The sequence below is a fragment of the Rhinoderma darwinii genome, chromosome 4, assembly GCF_050947455.1.
Source record: "Rhinoderma darwinii isolate aRhiDar2 chromosome 4, aRhiDar2.hap1, whole genome shotgun sequence".
Lineage (NCBI taxonomy): Eukaryota > Metazoa > Chordata > Amphibia > Anura > Rhinodermatidae > Rhinoderma > Rhinoderma darwinii.
Genome location: NC_134690.1, coordinates 50,376,272 through 50,398,723, shown reverse-complemented (window position 1 = coordinate 50,398,723; position 22,452 = coordinate 50,376,272). Strand labels below are relative to the sequence as shown.

Below are 22,452 nucleotides of genomic sequence, written 5' to 3'. Positions count from 1 at the left end.
ATAGTATGTGGCATGTCACCAAGGGGTTAATGCAGCTCCGTATATGACTGGAGTATAAGACAAGCCGTAAGGCCTCGTTTACACGAGCGTAATATACGTGCGTGCGACGTGCGTTCTTTTTCACGCGTGTCGTACGCACCTATATTAGTCTATGGGGGCATGCAGACAGTCCGTGAGTTTTGCCCAGTTGAAAAAAAACTCACGACATGTCCTTTCTTTGTGCGTTGTTCGCGCATCACTCACCCATTGAAGTCAATGGGTGCGTGAAAACCACGCATGCTGCACGGAAGCACTTCCGTGCGAACTGCGTGATTCGCGCAACAGCTGTCAAACTCTGAATGTAAACAAAAAAGCAGCACGTGCTTTTTTGTTTACAAACATTCAAACGGAGTGTCATAATGATGGCGGCTGAACGAAAATCACGCAGCCGCGCATCAGACACTGATGACACACGGAGCTGTTAAGTGCCTTTTGCGCACGCAAAACGCAGCGTTTTTTGCGTGCGCAAAACGCACACGCTCGTGTAAATGAGGCCTAACTCAGTTACACATAATTATATAATGCAGCTCTCCTGACATGTCTGTTTTAGAAAAATACTTGCGTTCCCCATGAAATAACAATGCTGGTGCATCTTTTCTTGGAATGTGCTATTCCTCCTGTAAATGTTTTGTGTATTATTCCTCCTGGAAATGTAAGAATAAACTAAAAACTGGGTGTTACCATCATCTTGTCAATAGGGTGTCAAACAGCACTGATTGGACAGTGTCAGGCTGTGTAGCGACTAGCTCCATTGTCTAGGGGAGTGGTAACACCTAGTTGTCATTCATACGTTTCCCGGAGGAATAACAGAGGAACGGCACAATGCAGAGTTCTAAAGATGCTTTAGCATTGTATTTTTTTCATGGGGAATACAAGTATTTACTAAAACAGAGAATCAGGATAAAGTGGAGATACAGTACACTTCAAGCTTACCTCATATATGTTGATGTGCTCCTTTTCTTTGTGATCTGTTGCTGCAGATAAATAACAATGTGAACCTTCTATTATACACGTTTCGTGTGCTCGGTCATGACTGATTTCTCCTGTTCCTTCATATCACATGGATGGAGCGCCATATTTTCTTTCTAGTTCAGCAGATCGAACATTTGTTCAAATGTTTCACCATTTGAAGCATTTCAAAAATCGCCAGGGACACTTAGGATGTGGCCTCTTTGGTGGGTTTGCATTATGGGGGCGTGGTTTATCTGGTGGGTGTGGCTAGTGGGCATGGCTTTGCAGAATTTCTGCATTGGAAAAAAAACGAACAAAATTTCTGCACTAGTTATGCTGACACCTACTATGGTGGCCGGCATGTATCTGGTTATCTGGTTGTTTACAGGCAGGTGATGTCTCATTTTATCACTAGGGCTAGGCGATATGTGCTGACCACTACTGGTAGCGTAAAAACCAGCTTAGATAGTGCCACTCTCAGTGCCTCTTGTAGATGGTGCTCCACACTGCTCCAATAGATAGTGCCACACACTGCTTCCTGTAGATGCCACAGTGCCCCATGTAGATAGTCCAACATGGCCCCCTGTAGATAGTGCCACAGTGCCCTTTGTAGAAAATACCACAATGCCCTCCATAGATGACGCCACACACAGGCCCCCTGTAGATGACGCCACACACAGGCCCCCTCCCTAGATAGAGCCGTCGTGGCTTCCTCTATGAGTAGAATCCCTGGCCAGGCGTCGGCAATGATCTGGCCGGTAATTCCTTATATGGACAGTGAAGTCATGGACTACTCCTGGAGCTTTGCTGACGCCCTGGCCGGGAATTCCGCTCCTAGAGAGAGCCCTGACTTCATTGTCAATGGCACCTCTTGCGTCGCAATCCCCGGCCAGGTGTCTGCAATACCCTGGCCGGTGATTCCGCTGCAGGAGATGCCCCTGACGTCACTGCCCTTATATGGACAGTGAATTCATGGGCCACTCCTGGAGCCCTGGAATCCCCGGCGAAACCGATGCTGACTCCCTGGCCGGGAAGAGAGAGCCGTGACTTCACTGTCCATATAAGGTCAGTGACGTCACTGGCACCTCCTGTAGTGGAATCCCAGGCAGGGCGTCGACCACGCTTTGGCCGGGGATTTCGCTCCATGTAGAAACCCAATAAAGGGGTAAAACAATGTATGAGGATACAAATGTAATATATAGTTGATAGTCGAGTAAGATCATTAATGGCCTAAACACAACTGAATAGGAGAGATGAGAAAGCGTACCCATGTTGTTCACTCTGCAAAGAGAGAGACGTCAGACCCAACACGCGTTTCGGCTATCAATGCCATTGATGATCTTACTCGACTATCACCTATATATTACATTTGTATCCTCATACATTGTTTTACCCCTTTATTGGGTTTTTACATGGCATTTCAGATATATGCAATCCATATCTTCTGTTTATTTCTCTGCATATTTCATGCCCTTTTTTGCATTGTTGCTTGTACATGCTCTCTCCATTGACAGACGTCTCTTCCATGCTTTGCATGACTAATTTTTTATTGTTGGTATTTCTAATAAAATTTGTATTTTTCTATTACATATTTGCTGTGTTAACTGTACCCCGCATTCTGTAGGCTATATACTAAGTGTTGTGGGTCAATTCCGCAAGATATACTTGGTTTGAATATGTTCTTGTCTGCACATGGTTTATAGTATACACTTTACATGTGTACGCTGGCAAGATTTCTTCCTGAATGTAGCAATAGGTTATGATGTACCATTGAATGAAGCCATTTCCGGGACAAGTCCCGGGACAGTAATTTGCGGGTGCTGTCTTTGTAAATTCTGGACAGTCCCGGCAAATTCAGGACAGTTACGCAAGTATGCAGATCTGTTCTTCTCTCTGGGTCTAATGTACAAGATAAACATTCACTGCATAGAGCAACTCATCTAATACCCATTAATAAACGAGATTCTGTCCTCTCCCTGGAAAAATAATGTCGGTAGCATTCTCCTACTCAACTGTGCGAGAAACGTGAGTCATAGCAAATTCTACAATTCTCACTCTCACTCTCACTCTCACTCTCACTCTCACACAGAACTGCAGTTTTTCTCGTCCGGTGTGCACCCGTGCGTGACCTGTTGTCACGGATCCCCCACAGACTAGACTCTATGGAGAGATGCGTGACACGCAGTAAAATAGGACCTGTCCTATTTTTTCACACGATCCGGTGAACGGCCCCGTTGAAATACAGGAGTCCATGGTATGGCCGTTGTTTTATTGGTTGTCACACTGACGTGATACACGCTCGTCTGAATGAGCCCTAAGGGTCGGAGGGGAGTCCCAGCAGTTGAACCCCACCAATATGGAAGTGATGGCATAGTCTAGCAATATGCCATCACTTCCTGTACTGAGAAAAACCATTAATGGATTGAGTACTATATAGGTTAGAAAATACAGGTGTTTTTTTTTGTCGTACGTCGTATAGATCTTGATGGCCACAAATGGGAATAGCATGATCTATTCCCACAATATCTCCCGTAATTAAGAAACAAGAATTTGTACTAAGTCGATCCCCCAAAATAAACAGGAACCACAATCTTAATGGGTATGTTAATGGTGTAGTCAAGGAACGGCCTACATCTGTGTTGTCTATGGCCCGCTTGAGAGATAGCTGGGGAGAGAGATGAAGAAATATAGGAGTGGATAGACGGGCCTGAGATAAGCCGGCCATACATATTAGGTTAAAGTTGGACAAACCTGCCGATGTCGCTAAAGAGAAGGATCGGGTACGTTCGATTTCTGCATGTCTAATACAATTTTCAGAACTAGTTGCTGTGGGTTAATGCAAATAATGTAATTAATGTCTCCTATATAACCAGCATTTCTCCACTGACGTCATTGTCTTATGTCATCGTCATCTCATCTTATTGTATTAGACACCATGAACTGCTGCAGTTTTTTTGGTTTTCTCACGTTCATGTTTTTCAGTCCTCCAGGTTCTCGTCCTGCTACTCCTAAAAGTGACTCTGAATTGGTCAGCAAACCGCAGGATAGGAAAATGTCCTCTAGTGAGCTCCCAATGCACTGGGCTTGGGGAGAACTACCTCAGGCTACCAAGGTAAATCCTAGTCATGTATGTGGTCACTTGAATAGAATTCTCTTTTTAGATTTGTATAGTGTTGTTTCTTCTAATCACAGCCAGGGGGCGCCAAACCCCAAGGCCCGATTGGGACTTTATACTGAAGAAAACAGGCCCTATTTTTCTGCTGCTTCCTGTCAAAACAGACCTAAGTGTATAAAGCGCTACGTTCACTCATTCGAAAGGGCTTCTTTGGGTCGCCAGCATATTGGGGTGTGGGTTGGTGGGTAAGAACCATCTTTATAATGATGGAGAAGACAGGAAACTGGTTTGGCACACACTTATGCATGTATAAAAGCAGCAAATATATAATTTTGTATTAAAACTCCCCTAATTACCCAGCTGGTGCCCAATTATCATACTGATTACTGAAAATTCACCATAAAGAAGGTAAAAAATGATGTATAAAGGCCACTAGGACGACAACTCCTCATTTTATTCCCCTGCAATTAGTTTCTCATGGGAGTCTTGCTGCCTGTATCTCCTGTGATTTGAGAGAGAACTGCAATGTACATGCTCCTTTTTCCAGTAGTGACACTGAAGAGAAGCTGGGTTCCCATTGATATGAACGAAAATGTTCCTTTAATCAAATTTTGCTGTATATAAAAGTGTTTATGTGCCTATCCTTAAAGCATACCTAACCTTTCAGGTGACTTTTCAGAATAAGCTGTCATATGTACGTACATGGCGAATAATACTATTTGTGGCCATTATATGACTTGTATTCTGCATTATTTAGAAGTTTTCCCCTCTGCAGGCTCTATTTCTAATTCTCCGTTTTCTATGAGCAAGTGGGCAGAGCCTAACTGCTATCATCTCTTCTATACACTGCAGACATATGGAGGAGACTGTGTGTGTGTGTGTGTGTGTGTGTGTGTGTGTGTATATATATATATTTTATAATGTTGCAGCAACATGGAGGAAATCATACAGCAGTAAGGATCAGTGTACGTGCGTATCCAGCACTGAGGTGAGATATAACACTAGAAGCAGCGGCAGCCTCTCTCTCACTCTGCACCTGTTCCCTCCTCCCCCTCCCCCTCCATAGGCTTTTATGGGCAGCTGTAACCCGTGAGTTGATGGTCTGTATCTCAAGATGGATTTTAGCAGTGAATTGGAATAGAATAATCAGTGCAGTCGAGTCTGATAAGTGGAGAAAGAGGCATTTTTGTCTAATAAGATATATTACAAAGTTTCTTATATTCGCTTATACTTTTGATTTATGTAAGTTTGTTGAAAGTTTATTAACCATTTATTGATGATGTGATGTTTATTTTTCACCTCAGTCTCTGTATAAAGTAAAAGAACAAACTGTTGTGAACATAAATCCTACAGCAAGCACACATTTCAGGATCATCCTGAACACAAATGAAGAAGGGAAATTCACCTCCTCCGAGAGCATAGGGGAACAGCCGTCGTCGCTGATTGTAGAAGACGTTGGTCCTGAATGTGACACTCCAAGGACAAGTGAAGCTGATATTGAATCTTTGGGAGCCGCAGCCCCTCCACTCTCCATTCATGAAGAGGTGACCCCCACATCATCACATATGACTCCCCTTCTAAGCAAGACCGACTCCCCTTCCAAGAAGAAAGGTACATACAGTCAGGGTCACACTGGAGCAATAGAAGTGATGATTCCTAAAAATGAATATAATCCTCTGTTACATAATAACATAATCGGAAACAATGCTACATCAATAGTGCTTGCGGTTCCCTGTGTGCCCCTTCACCCCTAATATTTCTCCATATACCAGGCACAATGTGGCAGGTACGATAAGAAAAAGACCATGTAAAAATACCTTGAGGGACTAAATCATTGGAGCTGTCGAATAATTCTTCATGTTGAAAGGATTGTCCGGTTTCAGCAAATTAATGTTATTTTTTTTGTATAATTAAAAGTTATAGAATTTTCCAATAGAATTTCTGTATTCGTCACCGGTTTCAAGATCTCTGCTTGTTGTCATTCAGTAGGAACATTCATTGTTTACTTCCAGAGGGTAAAATTTTGTCCGTGATCATGTGATTGACACACAGGTGCTGGGATCGTTACATGGTCATGTGATTGACACACAGGTGCTGGGATCGTTACATGGTCATGTGATGGACACACAGGTGCTGGGATCGTTACATGGTCATGTGATGGACACACAGGTGCTGGGATCGTTACATGGTCATGTGATGGACACACAGGTGCTGGGATCGTTACATGGTCATGTGATGGACACACAGGTGCTGGGATTGTTACATAGTCATGTGATGGACACACAGGTGCACGGCTCGTTACAGTTAGGGTTCATTCAGACGAGTGTGTATCACGTCCGTGTGACGGCCGTTAAAACAATGGCCGTCACACGGACACATGTATTTCAGTGGGGCTGTTCACATGACCGTTGTTTCAACGGAGCGTATGAAGGGTCCGTGAAAATATAGGACATGTCCTATTTTACTGTGTCACGCATCCGTCCATAGACTTTAATTTATGGGGGATCCGTGAAATCGCGTCCCACTTAGGTGCACCTTGGACGTGAAAAACATCAGTTTTTCACATCCGAGGTTGCCGACACACATACTGTAAGGCTACATTCTGACGAGCATCAGATCTGTGACTTCTAATGATCCCAGCACCTGGGTGTCCATCACATGCCCATGGACAAAATTGTATCCACTAGAAGAAAACCATGAATGTTCCTACTGAATAACAGCAAGCAGAGATCTTGCAATACTTTCTGTATTAATTCCTCAAGTATATTGGGAAATTGTATAACTTTTAATTACACAAAAAATCACATTAATTTGCCGAAACCAGAAAACCCCTTTAAGATAATACAGATTTGCTTCCAGTTCCATGTAAAACCTCGGATTAGACAGTAATCATAATATTACAATGAGTAATGTGAAATGACAAACTTGGCACTACCACATTTCTTCAGATGTAGCAGAGCTACATTTTGAGATTTTGGGCATGCATTTTAAAAAATTACATTAGGGTGACCTGTATTGCTATGTAAAGTAATCGATAATACATTGTGACATACAAAGTTGTGCCAAATAACCGGAGCCTGTCTTAGGGGTGTGCCACCTTTGCGTTCACACAGGGCACACTGGCCACCCCTGCGTAAAAGGGTGCCACAGATGGCTCTGTATGGTTGGGTTATTTGTACACTGTATGATCCTACACCATATGCGGCGAGGGGGGGCGCCAACTGAAGGTACGGCACAGGGCATCATCCACAGGCCGGCACCGCAATTAACAAGCTCTTTTCTTCTACATAATTACATGTACACCACTGGTTATCGGAACATGTCACTTTTACGCAGGCATTCCCAAAAACTGATCATCTTTTCTTTTTACTGATGTTTAGTTGTATGTGATTTCTAATCATTCTGTCCTGGCTCTAATAAAAATCAGCTCGCCGTGCCCATCCCCTGCTGGGCCTACGCTTATGAAGCACTAGCAAGTCGTGACAAGCAAAGCTGCAGTGTAAAGCATGGGGGAGACAGAACAGCATTCTTCCTGAAAGTTCATTCTTATATATCCGTAAAGATTTGTCCTACAGAAATCAAATTCTGTTTATTGCTGAATGTTGAATGCAACCACTGAAAATACAAACTCAATGCAAATGTCAGATCCTGCAATAATATAATTGTATTCCAGAGGCAGGAATGCAAATGATAGAAGAAGTAAAGACTTACAATGTGCCAAATGATGGAGCGTAGTCATGCATGGCTAATGTGGGCCGCTGGAGTCTCTCCTGGCTGATACTACTAAACATCGCTGTTGTTTGTGTAGATCACGTCATGTTCCAGGGTTATTCTCCGCTGCTGTTTGCTGCCGGCTCTATCTGCCTTCTTCAGTCTCGGGTACTCCGGGGTAACTCCAGCTGCGCTGCCTCGATAGACTACAAGCTGTATGCAAAGTTTAGGGATATTGTAGAAGTCGTAAAGTATTGCGGTAAATATTGGTACAAGCTGTCCTCAAATACAGGTGCAGGAAATCCAAAATTTACAAAAACAGTAGAGAAATTATTATGATAATATACTTATTACGGATGAAAAATATGAGCTCTACATAGTAATTCTTCATTCTGGAAACCTTTGATTCCCTAATTAATCATTTTTGAGCGGGTTGTCTTTTAAGCAGCAACTCGAAAGATTTCAATATGTTGCTTAGCAACAGACACTTCTGTATAATGAGTGACGCCGGCTGAAGGGTTGGGCGTGCATATTAATATGCGCCACCAGAACCGTTCTACAGCGCCAAAGAAAGCTCTGCATTTAAAATAGATGGAAGAAAGCACTACATGGCACCCGCTGAAATCAATGGGTCATCTGTGTAGTGGTCTGATTAACCAGGTCCTCCAGGATCCGGAGCAGTGGACTTGGCCTTTAAATTTGGTTTAGTACTGTTGATGGCAAAACAAACAAGTGGAGCAATCTTTAAAGTGAATGTCCACCTTAGAACATCTTGTACTTTTAAGGTCCAACACTACATGTTGATTATTAAAAAATATCTTTATAGTGGTCAGAGCTCTGTTTTTCTGATGGAGTAAAAAATCCCCTGCATAGATATGGAGTTCAATGATAAAATTCTGTCTGCTGGCATCCGCCACTAGGGGGAGCTCACTGGATACTACTTTGATTGTTAAATGTATGAATCATATGCATTAAGCTATAGTGGTGACTGCAGTCAGCATGACTTTTTTTTAATAATAATTTAAAGAGGATCAGTCAGATATTAATGTTGCCCTGTCTGAGAGCAGTATAAAGAAGTGACAGACACACGCTGATTTCAGTGTGCTGTCACTTATTAGTTAAAGAGGACCTGTCACTAGGTCATCAAATTAAAACTCTATATCTAGCCTGATTCCCGCTGTCCCTCTGATTTCAGATCCGTTTTTTTATTGTTTCTGGGCCCCCTGTTTTTGAAATATGGCCCCCTCTTGTTTTGGCGCATGATATGCAAATTCACTGTAGTTGGCCAACAGGGTGTGAACTACACTGATTCTCCCGAACTGGAGCCAGCATTACAGACTATGACGCTGTCCAATCAGGATGAGGCAGCTTCAGACCGGTTAGAGATACAATGACAAAAATCATGAGGCAGAATTTTTGGCTCCTGAACACAAGGGCCAGACTGGCCAAACCGCATAACCAGAGGATCCCCTGGTTGCCCAGACTTTGACAATAATGGCCCTTAATACAACAACGCCCAAAGGTCCATCTGAAGCCAACCCCATTAACTAACTTTGGAGATAATCACTTGCAATTAGGGTCTCTTCCAATATAAATGGAGGGTGGGTCCAGTGGCAGATCCCCATAGGGCCGTTTAGGGGAGATGGGCGGGGCCGAGGCTCCCGAGTGGCCCATGCCCGGCCAAAGAATAAAAGCACATTGCAAAATAACACTACAAAACTATTCAGTGCATGGGGCGCCCGCAGGGGCGTTTTCCAGTTGTGCGGAAGGCTCTTGCGTGCTATAGGGCTCAATCGTATCTGCGTCCATTGGACGCAGATACAATTGACATCGCTGGAGAGGCAAGGGAACCATCGGTTCTCTTCCCCGCCATTCGGCATTTTTGTGTGATGCAGGTGGCACCATGATATCATCGCGCTGCTTGCGCGCTCTGCTGTAGCAGGCCTGGGCCTGCATTGCTGGAGGAGAGCACGGCATGGGGACAGGGGGCAGTGTGGCACTATCTACAGGGGGCAGTGTGGCACTATCTACAGGGGGCAGTGTGGCACTATCTACAGGGGGCAGTGTGGCACTATCACTATCTTATTATATATTCAGGACGTCTGTCGGATTAGGGCCAAAATCTCAACATGTAAACTCAACTGAACATAACACAATGCAGCTAAAGTAAAAATCTTTCTTCTTTCCAATCTTGCAGATAAACGCAGCAGACATCTTGGGAAAGATGGTGTGTATTTAGATGATATTAACTGCATGGATCCTGAGATCGCTGCATTATATTTTCCAAAAAGGTGAGTAGTTTTACCTTTATTACATTCCGTTTTGTTTTATGTAATCTTCAGAAAGGCACAGCCAGTGTGGGAAGTCTTGTAGCCAAGAGAAAATAGAACTACCTGCCGACTAATGATGAGTATTCTTGTCACGAGTGGTAGACCGTAGCCGCTTCCTGACGAGCATACTCGTCACGCTGATCTCGCGGGCACTTCTAATGTGCCTGTGCGATGAGGACCCAAGCAACGGTTGTAACACACAGCCACAGCTCCGCTCTAAGGGTTGAGATCATTCAAATCTGTGATCTACATCCATTTTAAAAAGACACAAACGCACATATTTTTTTTTACAATAAAGAAACTTTATATTATTGTATGTCTTGGGACTTAAACTGGACAGATGTATTTGGTCTCTTCCTGACCATAACAATGAGTTTCTAACATTATTTATGGTGTATGGTTTATACATAATAAAAACTGCAGCAGAATATTTTTTTCTTCCTCATTTGTGTGAAATTAAAAATGTATATAAATTAAACGCTATTACAGAAGTACAAAAAAAAAATGGCACACATATAAAGTACAACTCGTCCCGCAAAAATCAATGTCTCCTGCAACTACGTAGAAAAAAAAAAAAATGATGTCCTTTGAAATGCAAAAAAAGCAAAATTAAAAAGTTGTTTTTGATCAAGGCCAAAATTGGCTCGGTCCAATAATCTTTACACCAGGAATTTGAAATTGACTGTACTCCAGACTTCTGTACTTGCCTTCAATTGCTGGGGCAGAAAGTAGTTGTAGATGTCAGACCGCTGTCAGCCATGTTGCCCATGATGGGACTGTTTATTCTGTCACCTGGTCACCCTGAGGTAAACTCTACCACTTAGTCCATTTCTGATATATTCATTACAGATCCAGTGTTAAGGGATCGAAATAGAAGCAGAACAGATACTTATGAATTCCATTGACATTAATAGCATAGATTTTGGTTTGGTTTACTGGGTAGAGTAACGTAGAAGACTATATTATCATTATCCTGTCTGTCAAAATCAACAGCAACCCGATAGAACGGAGGCTACCTGAAGCCACTGAGATCAATGGAGACATTTATAGGAACTTCTCTATGTTTTTCTGATAAAACGTCAGAACAGAATAACATAGTGCAACTTTATGGTTGACAGAGCCTTATCACTATGGTTTCTTCTATGCCCATTGTCGCCCCCGTTTGTTTTGTTTTTTTACTGGCTTAGCCATAGGGCTGTGGACTTCCCCTGTCCAAAGGCTCTCGGGCACGGTACTAATGTCCGAATGGTCGTTCCACCACTGGGTGCCCCTTTAAGTGTCTGCATGTACTATGTGTAACATTTCCCAGTCTTCTCCTTGTGCAGTAGTAGTACACGCTGTGACTGTACAGATATGTCATATCATAATGTAAGTACAGGTTTGCTCTTCTGTTGTCTTAATTTGTTCGTACATTGTTTTTTTTTCTAGTGGCGAGTCGTCCACATCTATAAAGGGCACAGGAGAGAATGGGGCTCGTTCTGCCAACCAGTCACCACAGTCTGTAGGAAGCTCTGGAGTTGACAGTGGAGTAGAGAGTATCTCTGATGGTTTACGGGATCTGCCGTCCATTGCTATATCGCTGTGCGGAGGCCTGAATGACAATAAAGAGCTGACAAAAGGTAGAATACTGAATGACCCACTGCTTCCAAATAGGGGTTTTCTGCTTTTTTACTTTACTAGGCATAAGAATCGATAATGGTTGGCTATTCTGAATGACAGTCTTCCTCATTAACATATGAATAAAATGTAAATCCTAATAAGATCAGTCAACAGCAACTAGACTGCTTGTTGACCGTTTCAGGTAGTAGTTGTTTTTTTTTTCTACACTGGACAAAGTCAAAACAAACTGGAAAAAAGGAAACCGCACCAAGTATTTTATCAGTTTGCTGATTTTGATCCCATCATTGATCATAATTGTACAAGACTCGTGATTTCCTTGTAATTTTATTTATATAGCGCAGCGATCTACAGAAGTTGTCGTCCCTTTGTGGGGCTCACAATGTAAATTCCCTATCCGTATATCCGTATGATTTTGGAGCGTAGGTGGAAACCCACGCAAACACGGAGAGAACATACAAACTCCATTCATTTTCTTGTTATTATTATTATTATAATTATTATTTTTGGGGAAATGCTCTTTACTTCTTTACATGCTACGGACATCTCCACATTCTCCAACCATATCTCTTCCATGATTTGCAGTCTGTATATATAGTTCTTACTTATGGATACAGAGTAGCGGGAGTGGGGGGCTGTCAATCACACGGAGTATTTCCTTCAGGAATTTTGAGGCAGATTTTGACCTGCCGGCACATTCTTGCCTCAGTTTGCGCTGCGTCTCTCTCTATGTTTTTCGTCCCCGGCCTTTGAGCGATGCGGGCAAAAAAACGCTGCGAAAGGCGCTTTTTCTGCCTCCCATTGATTTCAATGAGAGGACAGAGGCGGAGCCGCGGCAAGAAAGGACATGCTGCTTTTTTTCCCCACGAGCGGCTAGAAGTGAAATCAATGGGAGGCAGTTTCAGCCGTTTTTGGTGCTGATTCCGATGCGGTTTCCACGTCAAAATCGGCGCCAGAAAAATGCGTGTGAACTGGGCCTTGTTCTGTCTGCCATTTTCCCTGTGCCTCCGCTGACTGGTTTACCACAGCTGCCTTTATTTGTTTTCGCCTGGAGTAGTTGGATATAAAATAATGTTCTTTCCTGGCAAAGAGCCAGCTGCCTTTTTATTTTATTTTAGATTGCACAAACATAAAACGGTCCCTTGTATATATGCGATTTGTCATCCTGACCTCGAGGAAAAGCGGTTACCAGAGAACAAAGAGAATAAAATGCCATAGAAATGAACAACCTGTTTTACTGGAGAAACAAAACTAAGCCTTCATTTAATAATTCTAGATCTTCAATTTAAAGGGAGCTGCCAGTCGTAAAACGCTGAGCATTTATAATCTAAAATAATCCTGGCAGCATGAATGGAACTAGTTTTATATTTTATGTTTATTTGGAAAGTGCTTATTTATAGAGCAGAAAGGAAGGCCAGCTATCGTGTCAAAAATCTATCTATCTAATCTATCTAATCTATCTAATCGATCGATCGATCGATCGATCGATGTCCATATTCAAGGACTCAACTAATCCCTTGTACCACACAGTCAATGCATTTAGAAACTTGCTACTGGATCCTCACTTCTACTGAGCGCTTTAACGGTCCGTTCACACAGTAGATTGTGTGTGGCGGGTTCCGCCGCAGAATTACTCCTCTTCCCACTGAGTTCAATGGGAGGTTCGGGCAGAATCTGCCCAAAGATCGAGCAGGTCACTTCTTTTTCCCGCTAGCTGAAAAAATCGGCTAGCAGGATAAAGAAGCGTTCGACTCCCATTGAAATGAATGGGAGGCAGAATTTTGCGGTGGAATCCGCCACAAAAATTCCACCATGTGAACAGGGCCTAAAGGTTCCTTCTGCTGGGCCAATAAGAGAAAGTCATACTATCTACTGGATATAGCCTAACAAGCTTCTAAATGCTATAATATTTGACCCTTCACTACATCTACACTGCAATTCTCAACTGTCCGTACTATCAGAATTGCTCGCAGATTACTGGACGATATGGAGATCAAATTTCTCACCATTGTCCAGCAAATCTATCCACTGTTCCTCCACCACCAGGCTGCATGGTACCCCATCGATATCTGTGTACATTCCTATGTGATCTGTTATCCAGAGGAACATCCAGTTGTGTGATCACCGGCCGATTGCCACCCGCTATGGTAACGCCAGTAGTATTGGCTGATTTCTCAATATAATTTTTGTTCTATTTCCCCCACACATGTAGGACATAAAAATGTATGCTGAATTGTTCTCAGATCTTCCAGTAAACTTTCCAAATGTCATTAAATCATCCTTTGTAGGAATAAAGCAAACCGCTCCGCAGACAGAGGCTCGCGTGCCGCCAGTGTGTATTCAATATGTCTTTTAATAACACAGACTCGATGCTGTAACAGAGAAATGCTGGATTTATGGACTTTTTGCTCTGGGTGACACCTCTCATCGATCTATAGAGCTGATTCTGCCTGCTAAGCCAGAAATATTTTCTCCTTATTCGTGGCAATTCTCTGAAGAGAATGTAACACCATTTTTTTGTATTTCGGAAGGGAAGGACCAACTCTATAACATGGATTTGTTTGTATGTCCAAAATTGTGAGCAAATTAATTTCATAATATATTTTTCTAAGATTGGAGATCAGTTTTTTTTATACAGAGCTTCAAATTTCCTGCTTTCTTTACAGCCATAGTCAGATAATCTAATTCTGGTTGCCTTCAGCAGCCACTAGGGGGAGCTTAGAAGCTTGCTGCATACATGTATAGTATTGCGCTGAATGTATATGCATATGAAATAAGCTCCCCATAGTAGTAGCTGTTAGAGGACTGGCTGTGTATGGGCGGTGTGTGTTTATACATTTTGTAATCCATTAACCCCTTCCTATTAAATCCTAATTGGGGTTTTCTGGACGTAATGGTACGTCAATTGGATGCCAGGAACTGTACTTGCTCCATCTGCAGCGGGTGCCAGCAGTAATATACAGAGCAAATCCTGCTGCATGTAGATTCTGGATGTTTAACCATTTAGATGCTGCAGTTAATAGCGCTCACAGCATCTAAGTAGCAACAGAGGGAGACCTCCCTCTGTCACCCCATCAGCGTTCCACGACGCGATTGCTTGGAGCTGATTGGTTGTCATGGCGGCCGGAGTCTAACATAATAATTTTGTATGCTGGTTATAAAAAAGCATTATATAAGTAATCAAACCGTAAAGTCCCCTAGAGGGACTAAAAAAATATAAGTTAAATAAAGCTTATAAAAAAAAAAAAAAGTGTTTCAAGTGAAAATAAAACATGGTTTTATTGTGCAAAAATGCTTTTATTAAAAAAACCTGTACATATTTGGTATCGCCGCAATTGCGACTACCCATATAATAAAGCCAAGACTTTATTTATACAAAAACCAAAGCGCAGGATTGCTTTCTTTTTTTTTTTTCTATCCCCCTCCAAAATCTAAAAAAAAAAGTTAATCAATAAGTTCTATGTACCCCAAAATGGTGCCATTAAAAAAAAATCGCCTTGATTCGAAAAAAACAAGTCCTTATACAGCTACATTGGCGGAATAGTAATAAAACAATTTTGGATTTTGGAATGCAACGTTAAAAAAAAAACCTTGCAGTTCCAAGAACAGCCCATGCAAAATAGGGGTTGCTCTTAGACCCCTTGGTCTAATTTCAGAAACCCCTTGAATACATGCCACTTTTAGATTTTTGTGTACAATTGTGCTTCTGTAAGCTCAGATGTATTTGCTCCAGACATTTCCTGCCTTCAGATTATGAGACAGGAAGTAGCTGTCTGACAGCAACCCATCTCAGCCATATTTTCTCTCAGGGACACTATTTCATTTCCACACCATCACCCTAGAAGATCCTCCGCCATCCTCTCCGCTCTTCCAGGCAGTCAATCACAGTGAATGAATGAAACCCCCAATGAAAGAAGATACTTTATTAAACCTATGCCTTTAAAAAATAAAAAAAAATAAAGTTTTTTTTTTTAATTTCTAGAAACTACTTTCACTTTACATATTTTGTCTTTGCAGAGCAATTTTTAGAACAAGTAGTAACATACCAGCAATTTGTGGACAATCCAGCAATCATCGATGATCCGAACCTTGTTGTGAAAATTGGAAACAAGTAAGTATATGAATGTGTTAGGGCTTATTTCATATAGTGCACTGTATATTATTAGAGGGGCTGTATCATCTCCACAACCCCCTCCCCATAAGCCCTATTGGGGCATGTGGATGTCATAAAATGGATCCCCCTTTCGGGTTCCCGTCAATGACACAGAGCCACTAACAAGCAATTGCTCTCAGTCTGGCAAACTCGGCTTGTCCATGGACGACTATTTAATTGAATGGCACCTGTAATAGGACATATCACCTGCAGAGGAGATAAGCATCAACTTCCTCTAGCCAAAATCAGCTGTTTGCTGGGGGGGGGGGGGGGAATTTTTTGGTAGTCGGAACCATGGAAATCGACTAAATGCCTTGAGGGCTCTAATATTAAAGGGGTTATAGTAAGAGGCTTACTTTATGTATACATTTGGATATAGAGCTACAAGAGTTTCAATCCGGACCCAGTCTAGTCACAGTAGAAATGCTCTGCCGTCCATGAACGGTCTTGCTTGCCTATAGCAGAAATTACACACCCACGTACCATGACCAATACATAACTATTCTCCTCTTTCTCATATAGATGAACGAGAAGTTCTATGTTACGATGGACATATATATGCATTTCCAAATTCTGTTGTAGTAGAAATTTGACTATTTACATATGGCAATAAATGTATATTATCTATGGAAGTATCCCATACACTTCCTCTAGTCATGGTCCTTGTGATCAGCGAATTGGAACGTATTTTTAACAGAATTTGGAGAATTTCATTATCTGTCTGATCGTGTACTTACAGTTATACTTTTATTCTAAAAATCCAGAAGCATAAAGGATGTAGAGCATTTTTCTGTTTCTCTTAGGCCTTGTTCACTTTGCTATATTTGGGATCCCAAGTACGGTATTAATCTATTTCAATCGTGCCATGTCTACCACCCAATGAAATATGGCGGTATATGGGGACTCTGCAAGAAAAAAAATGCAGCATTCTCCATCAGATGCCATATACAGTATCCGACCGAGTCCTTGGTCTGTGAAACAGAACCTCTTGGGCGACAATTATAAATTTCTGTATTGTCTTACATTTTAAGGCCCTTTTACACCTGCCGATCGGTCAAACGAGCACTCGTACGAACAATCGTCCACGATCATTGACCCGTGTAAACATCGCAGAGATCAGCAGACTAACGACCAAACGCTTGTTTGTCGGCTGATCATCTCTTTTATGCCGCCATAAAAATGTTTGTTTCTCATCAGCACATCTTCCTGTCTAAACGGGGTATGTGTTGCCGACAGTATGCAAACTATATTGGGACAAACTATCATATTAATGATCATTTGCCCCAATGTAGCCACGATCATTGCTCCATGTAAATGGAATGAGCTAGCAGCGATTGACCTGTTATCGCCCATCGGCACTCCTTACCGTATTTGGTCCATGTAAAACCACCCTTAGAGGGTGAAATACACTCTGTAATAGACCCTACACGCCTACTTGTAAAAATCTCAGCTTCCTATAGCCACCACTAGGGGGCTGATATATATATATCACTCCGATTGACATATTGTCTCCCTAGCTGTTATTTTTTGGGGTGGGACAGAGGAACGGTGCTCTCTATACTAAGGTAATAGAGCGCCTTAGCCTGATCCACAAGGAGAAACACGCTGCTGGTGACAGAATAGCCATATTTATATAAAAGCATAGACCCTGTTACATTCCGCTGTACACCAAGTATTTTGAGGTTTGAAGAAGGCAGTGCTTATTCATTGTTATAATTTATTCGTCACTTGATTATAGATATTAGCAGTCATCGGTTTCCATGGCAACCGTATAAAAATGCTGAGTTAGCGATGTCAATGTCTAGAAAAAATTAGATGCTAAAAAGTCTCATTCGGCTTCTCCATCTTGGCTGTCTGCGTTGTTTGCATATATGTAAAGTAGCGATGAATAATTCATACGACAGAGCAATTGACGTGACCCTTGCAACTTTTTTTGGGTCGTCATTTTATGAAGTGTCTTTTTTTTTTTTATAATTTCCCTTGCAAATGTTTTCATTTAAATAATGTACAAATAATAATTTCTTCCTAATGCATTGCAGATCTGAAATTTCCATTCATTGTAGTTCTATCGGTTCCCATATATAAGTTGTTTAACCCCATCATTTCCTCCGCAGATACTACAATTGGCCAACAGCTGCCCCCGTTCTCCTGGCCATGCAGGCTTTCCAGAAACCATTGCCTAAGGTAGGCATAAGTAAAACAGCAGCACCAATTTAGGCTGGGTTCACATCTGCGTCTGGATTCTTTTTTTAAACGGATCCTTATTTTATTTGACCGATCGTAAATAAAAACAGACAAACTAAAAGGAGCACCAACAAAAGTGTTTTTTTTTTTTTAACAGATCTGTTAGACTGAGTCGCCATAAAACTGAAACTTTTGCTTCAGTTTGTAATCTCTTGTGCTCCGTTTTTGGCTGATCCGTTTTTTGGCTAATCAGGATTGCACATGTCCGACACTGGCGAGATTTCCTAGATTCTAGCTGGTCACTAGATCGTGCTCTGCACAGAATGTTATTTTGCACATGTACAGACTATTTAAACGAATCCATCAAACTGAATGAATGACTGATAAAAGCATAAGACATCGTCCATTGACTACCATGTCAAAAAAGTTCCATTAGGTTTCTATTTTTTGGGGCCAGAATAACTTCCTGCTTCAGTCTCCATTCATATTTGTGCTGTTTTTCTGTTCCATCATGGGAACAGGGGAATGAAAAAAAAGGAAGTGCCAGAGCCATTGCATCATGGACTCTAACGGTGCTCATAGGAACCTATTGATTTTAATGGGTTTCCATGAGGTTATCCGTCGTTTTGCCAGAAGAAATAGCACAACATTTCTTCCGCCATTTTTCACCGGAACTGCAACGAGGGCCCCTAACGGAGTGTCCGATGCAGATGTGAACAGAGCCTGAGTCTGCTAAAAACTAAATAAAACCTCACTGAACGGAAGTGAACTGAATCAAACGGAGCTTAAAAAATACCCATTTAACTCATTGGGTGTTATATTTCTGTTTATCGGTTCTTTTGACGGAACAGAAAAGCGCAAATCACAACGCAGATCTGAACCCAGCTTTACGTGTTGTTGAGAGCTCTGTCGTATCCTAACAGCTATAAATGTAGTAAGGTATAACAATTGCTACTCTGCTTGGTGGTCTTTTGTTGAGTGGGGGAATGACACACTGGTAAATCCCCATAACTAACACTATTTCGACACTAACTAAAAACAAACGCCACTTCCAGTTTGCTTTGCTGTCGCTTGTTTTTCCACGTTAAGGACAAATCCATTTAAGATCTGATAAGGCTGAATGCGAGAGAGTAGCCCTTCCAAAGAGCAACCAAGTATACTGTCCACTCATATATTGTTTATTATGTATGCAATCGGCATCCATTTATAAAAATTCTATTATGGCACATTTCACAAAGGTCAACCCTAAAAGCCCTCTTTTATGGTACTGAAATTCAAGGCCATGAAGCTTTACAGTAGGGTGCTGTCCTACAAGCAAAAGCTTAGTTTGAAGCTCTGTATGAGGGCCCTTAAAATGGCACTCAACCCGTGTCTAGGTGTGACTTTGACTACTGCACCGCTATACCACTGCTTTTTTCCTTGTCACTTATTCCTTCTAAGTTAGATCTCCATTACTCTCATATTGTATAGTGTGTCCGGTTGTCACTAGTTAGGGGTTGGCTTGTGGTGGAGAGCTCCTGCTGCAGCCAGTTGCCTTACAGTCAGAGAGAGGTCTTAGATTAATAAGAAGGGGTAAATTATTTATTTCTCACATTTTTTTTATTGCAACTGAGATAGAGTAGGATTAAAGGATAGGCAAATATTAACCCCTTCATGCACCAGGATGTGCTCGTACATCCTGGTGTGGGAGTTGAAATATGAGCTGGGGTTGAAGCTCCATAAGCTGTGTTACAGCTGACACCCTACACTAACTGCCAGGAACAGCGATCGCTCTGTTCCAGGACGTTTGACGGCTTAGATGCTGCGGTCAATAGCGACCGTGGTATCTAAGCTGCTAGAAAGAGGGGTTGGCCCCCTCTAACAACCCATCGGACCCCCCACGACGCAATTCTGGGATGCCAATGGTTGTCATGGCAGCTTGTGGATGTAATGAAGGCCCTAGCGCTGCCTTCTTTCTGCCTCTGTTAATCCCTGTCTCTGGTAAAAATTACAATGCACTGCAATACGTTAGTTATAAAATATTCAAAGTTCACATAACTGGTTCAATCGAGTCTGTAAAAAGCCAAACTATTAAAATATAACGTACCTTTTTAGATGAGCGCCGTAAAAAAAATAATAAACATTGAAAACGCCCAAATAAAATTTTTTGGTCATTTTAGCTCCCCCAAGAAATGGAATAAAAAATTATCAAAATTTCGCATGTACCCCAAAATGGTACTAATAAAAACTACAGCTCGTCCTGCAAAAAATAAGTCCTCGCTTCGCTAAATCGATAGAAAAATAAAGTTATGGCTCTTTAACAAATTTTTTAATTATAAAAGTGTTAAAACATAAAAAAAAAACATAAATTTGGTATCGCCATAATCACATCAACCCACAGAATAAAGTGTACTTGTAGTTTTTACCGCACAATGAACGCCGTAAAAATGAAAAATTGGCGCAATTGCTCCACAAATAATTTTTTCCCAGTACATTATATGGTACATTAAATGGTGCCATGGAAAGCTACAAGTTGTCCGACAAAAAAACAAGCCCTCCTATGGCTATGTCGACGAAAACATTAAAAAAAAGTTTACGGCTTTTGGAAGGCGGGGAGGAAAAAACAAATATTAAATAAAAATTGTCCGTGTCGTTAAGGGGTTAAAGAGGTTGTATCATTACAGATGACCCCTTTCATATGGGAGCCGCCACCAGACATTTCACCTGCATCCTTCATGTAATTTTTATTTTTTTTTTACTTTTGCTCATTCAAAGGCTTGTAAGAAAATGCACAGAACAAGTAACTTGACAAGGGGTGTCAAAACTTTTGCACAAGATTGGATATACATTTGAAATTTGTAGCATAAAGTATATTCAGATTTGTAATACAGCAGCCTTCTATTTAACATAACGGTAACGGAACAACCCCGGCCATTCTTATCTTTTAGATCCCTATCTCTATTCCATCAGTGATGTTTCCATTTTCAATTCCACTTTCACGATGGGAATGGGCCGCACTTATTCCGGCTTACGTAATGTTCCCGAGCTTTACTACTCAGGGCGAGAAAGCTTGATTTATGAGGATAGAAACAAAATATTATTGCCGGAAAGAAAAGCTTTTTGCTGCATTCTACGTTCGGTTACTATGGACAACTCATTATTCACATATAGACATAATTGAGGCGTCCTATTGTCAGGCGCTTTTTTCGTAAGAACAGATTGGTCGCGCAGCAACATTTTCCATTAGAACTTGTTTTGTTTATCCGGAGAATAATAAGACATGAATCATGTAATTACCCATTATGGCTGAGCGCTATTCTTTCAAGGTGGTTCGAAATAGAATTATTTGTTTGCGAATGCTCCATTTTCCCCGAGCACAATGGTTGATTATCTAATCTTCAGGCTATGGCTATTCAAACAAGTTTAGTATTTATTCGCAGGCTGTTTACCAAGCTGGATGAATCCTACAGAGCTATTTCTCTCTCTCATAGTTTATTTGTGATCATAAATTCTGATCTGAATAATTAAAATATTGCAGGGGGTTGTAAAATTTAAAATACATTTATTGAATGTAAGAGCAACAAAAAGCTTCGCAAACAAATGGGTGTATTGCTTTATACCTGAGGGGGCGCTGCATGACACAGGAGTCTTTCTTTGGTGTTCTTTGAATCTGTACGTCATGTACTGCCCCCTAAAACCCCACAATAGATATAACTCCATGTATTCGCTGTGCCTGGAGTGTTTCTTGTTCACTGTTTTACAGTTTGCATATATAATTAATCTACATAAAAAGTAGAGTAACTTTGTAAACACATTACATTATTTGTTACTACATTATCCCAGAGCTGCAATCACAACTCTGCAGACCTCAGAGCTGAAATCTCCAAACAATTATTGCTGGCTTTATGTCTCTACAAAGCTAGCTCTAGGGATTTGCATTCTGGGAAGTTTTGTCTTTATATCGTACCGTTTTCTCCCTGCTTTATCTGATTATATTTAACTATGCATGATCGTTCATTTATTTTTGTAGTGGTATCAACCAAAGATACGGTTGGAGGACCAATTGGTTGCCCTTCTTTGGGCCAGTTGAAATCTAATTTCTATAGTCTGCTACACAAAGGGCAAGGTTTTGCAAAGTTGTGACACGAGGCTTCTATTAAATTTGTAGAGGAAAACGATCCTGTGAGATGCTTCACTCTACAAAACAAAGTGCGTATAGTTCATCCATTTTATAAAAGGGATTGTCTCGTTTTAAAACGGAGATGCTGCGTCCGTCAGCTGATCGACACGAGTTCGGCTCCTGGCAACCACAACAAATAGCTGATTTTATCAGCGAAAGTCACAGCCAGCTGGGCATTTCCCTTGCAGCAGCC

At 41.5% G+C, this 22,452-nt stretch overlaps 1 protein-coding gene across 4 annotated transcripts in view; it reads left to right on the top strand.

Moving 5' to 3' along the window:
- Window positions 1-22,452, top strand: part of LPIN1 (lipin 1) — a 121,215-nt gene that overhangs the window by 65,749 nt on the left and 33,014 nt on the right. For all 4 annotated transcript variants that reach the window (XM_075861095.1, XM_075861094.1, XM_075861096.1 and 1 more), the window contains exons 6-11: window positions 3,973-4,102; window positions 5,410-5,716; window positions 10,014-10,107; window positions 11,575-11,765; window positions 15,781-15,874; window positions 18,031-18,100. In XM_075861095.1, the coding sequence (XP_075717210.1) occupies window positions 3,973-4,102; window positions 5,410-5,716; window positions 10,014-10,107; window positions 11,575-11,765; window positions 15,781-15,874; window positions 18,031-18,100 (886 nt within the window). The remainder of the gene's footprint in view (window positions 1-3,972; window positions 4,103-5,409; window positions 5,717-10,013; window positions 10,108-11,574; window positions 11,766-15,780; window positions 15,875-18,030; window positions 18,101-22,452) is intronic.